At 48.1% G+C, this 892-nt stretch overlaps 1 protein-coding gene across 1 annotated transcript; it reads right to left on the reverse strand.

Annotated features, from left to right (window-relative positions):
* Positions 1–33: 33 nt before the first annotated feature.
* GUITHDRAFT_145437 (hypothetical protein) lies at positions 34–586 on the reverse strand (the record flags this gene model as incomplete). Its single annotated transcript, XM_005823725.1, has 3 exons — positions 34–261; positions 330–422; positions 473–586. 3 exons carry the CDS (start codon positions 584–586, stop codon positions 34–36), a joined length of 435 nt encoding a protein of 144 aa, XP_005823782.1.
* Positions 587–892: the final 306 nt, after the last annotated feature.

The following is an 892-nucleotide window of genomic DNA, read 5'->3' on the forward strand; positions in this document are numbered from 1 at the left end:
GGAGGAGGGGGGAAGAGAAAGGCGCGGACGAAGTCATAGCTGAAGGATGTAAGAGGAGCCAACGAACGCGAACGAGAGCATGTACCTTCCTTGGAAACCATACAGGATAGCAAGGTTGCTGAGGATGAGCAAGTAGATGTTGAGGACGATTGCTAACAATACCAGCCACTTTCCGAGACTGTTCGCCAAGGCGATCATGAGATCTCCATCACACTCTCCATCATCACCACAAAACAAGGGTGCAGCCATTGGCAACAACAGCTAACATACAACACAACACCGCCATCAACAATACTGTCGTCAACAACACTATCAGCATCCGATCAAACCTGCCACCACCAACATGCTCTTGACAGGCATGCATACCCATCTTCACAACGTCTCTGCAGGCTGCTCCCCTTGAAGGCCTTGGAGACAGAGATCTGAAAGTCAATGAGGAAGAGGAGGAGGAACAGATAAGGAGGTCGGTTACCTCAAAAGTCATGAAAGCGCAGTTAAAGAGAGCCCAGGCCTGGAGGAGGAGGAGGAGGCCAAGCATGAGCAGGAGGAGTAGAAGAAAGCATCCCACCTCAATGAATGATTCCATCGCACCCTTGTAGCATTTGTACTCTCCAATCCTCTCATTGCAGAAGAACACGTGGACCTTGCTGCAACAGAAGTCAACCTACCAGCTCTAACGCATACAGCTGCTTGCAAGATATCTAACGCATACAGCTGCTTGCAAGATATCTAACGCATACAGCTGCTTGCAAGATATCTAACGCATACAGCTGCTTGCAACATATCAAGGTTGGTAGGAGTGATAACAGTGACGATAGAGGTATTGATACAAACATAGAACACACGATACCAATGATCTTATGAGCGATGACACAAATGTTTTCAGACAGCC

The sequence above is a fragment of the Guillardia theta genome (genome assembly GCF_000315625.1).
Source record: "Guillardia theta CCMP2712 unplaced genomic scaffold GUITHscaffold_103, whole genome shotgun sequence".
Classification (NCBI taxonomy): domain Eukaryota; class Cryptophyceae; order Pyrenomonadales; family Geminigeraceae; genus Guillardia; species Guillardia theta.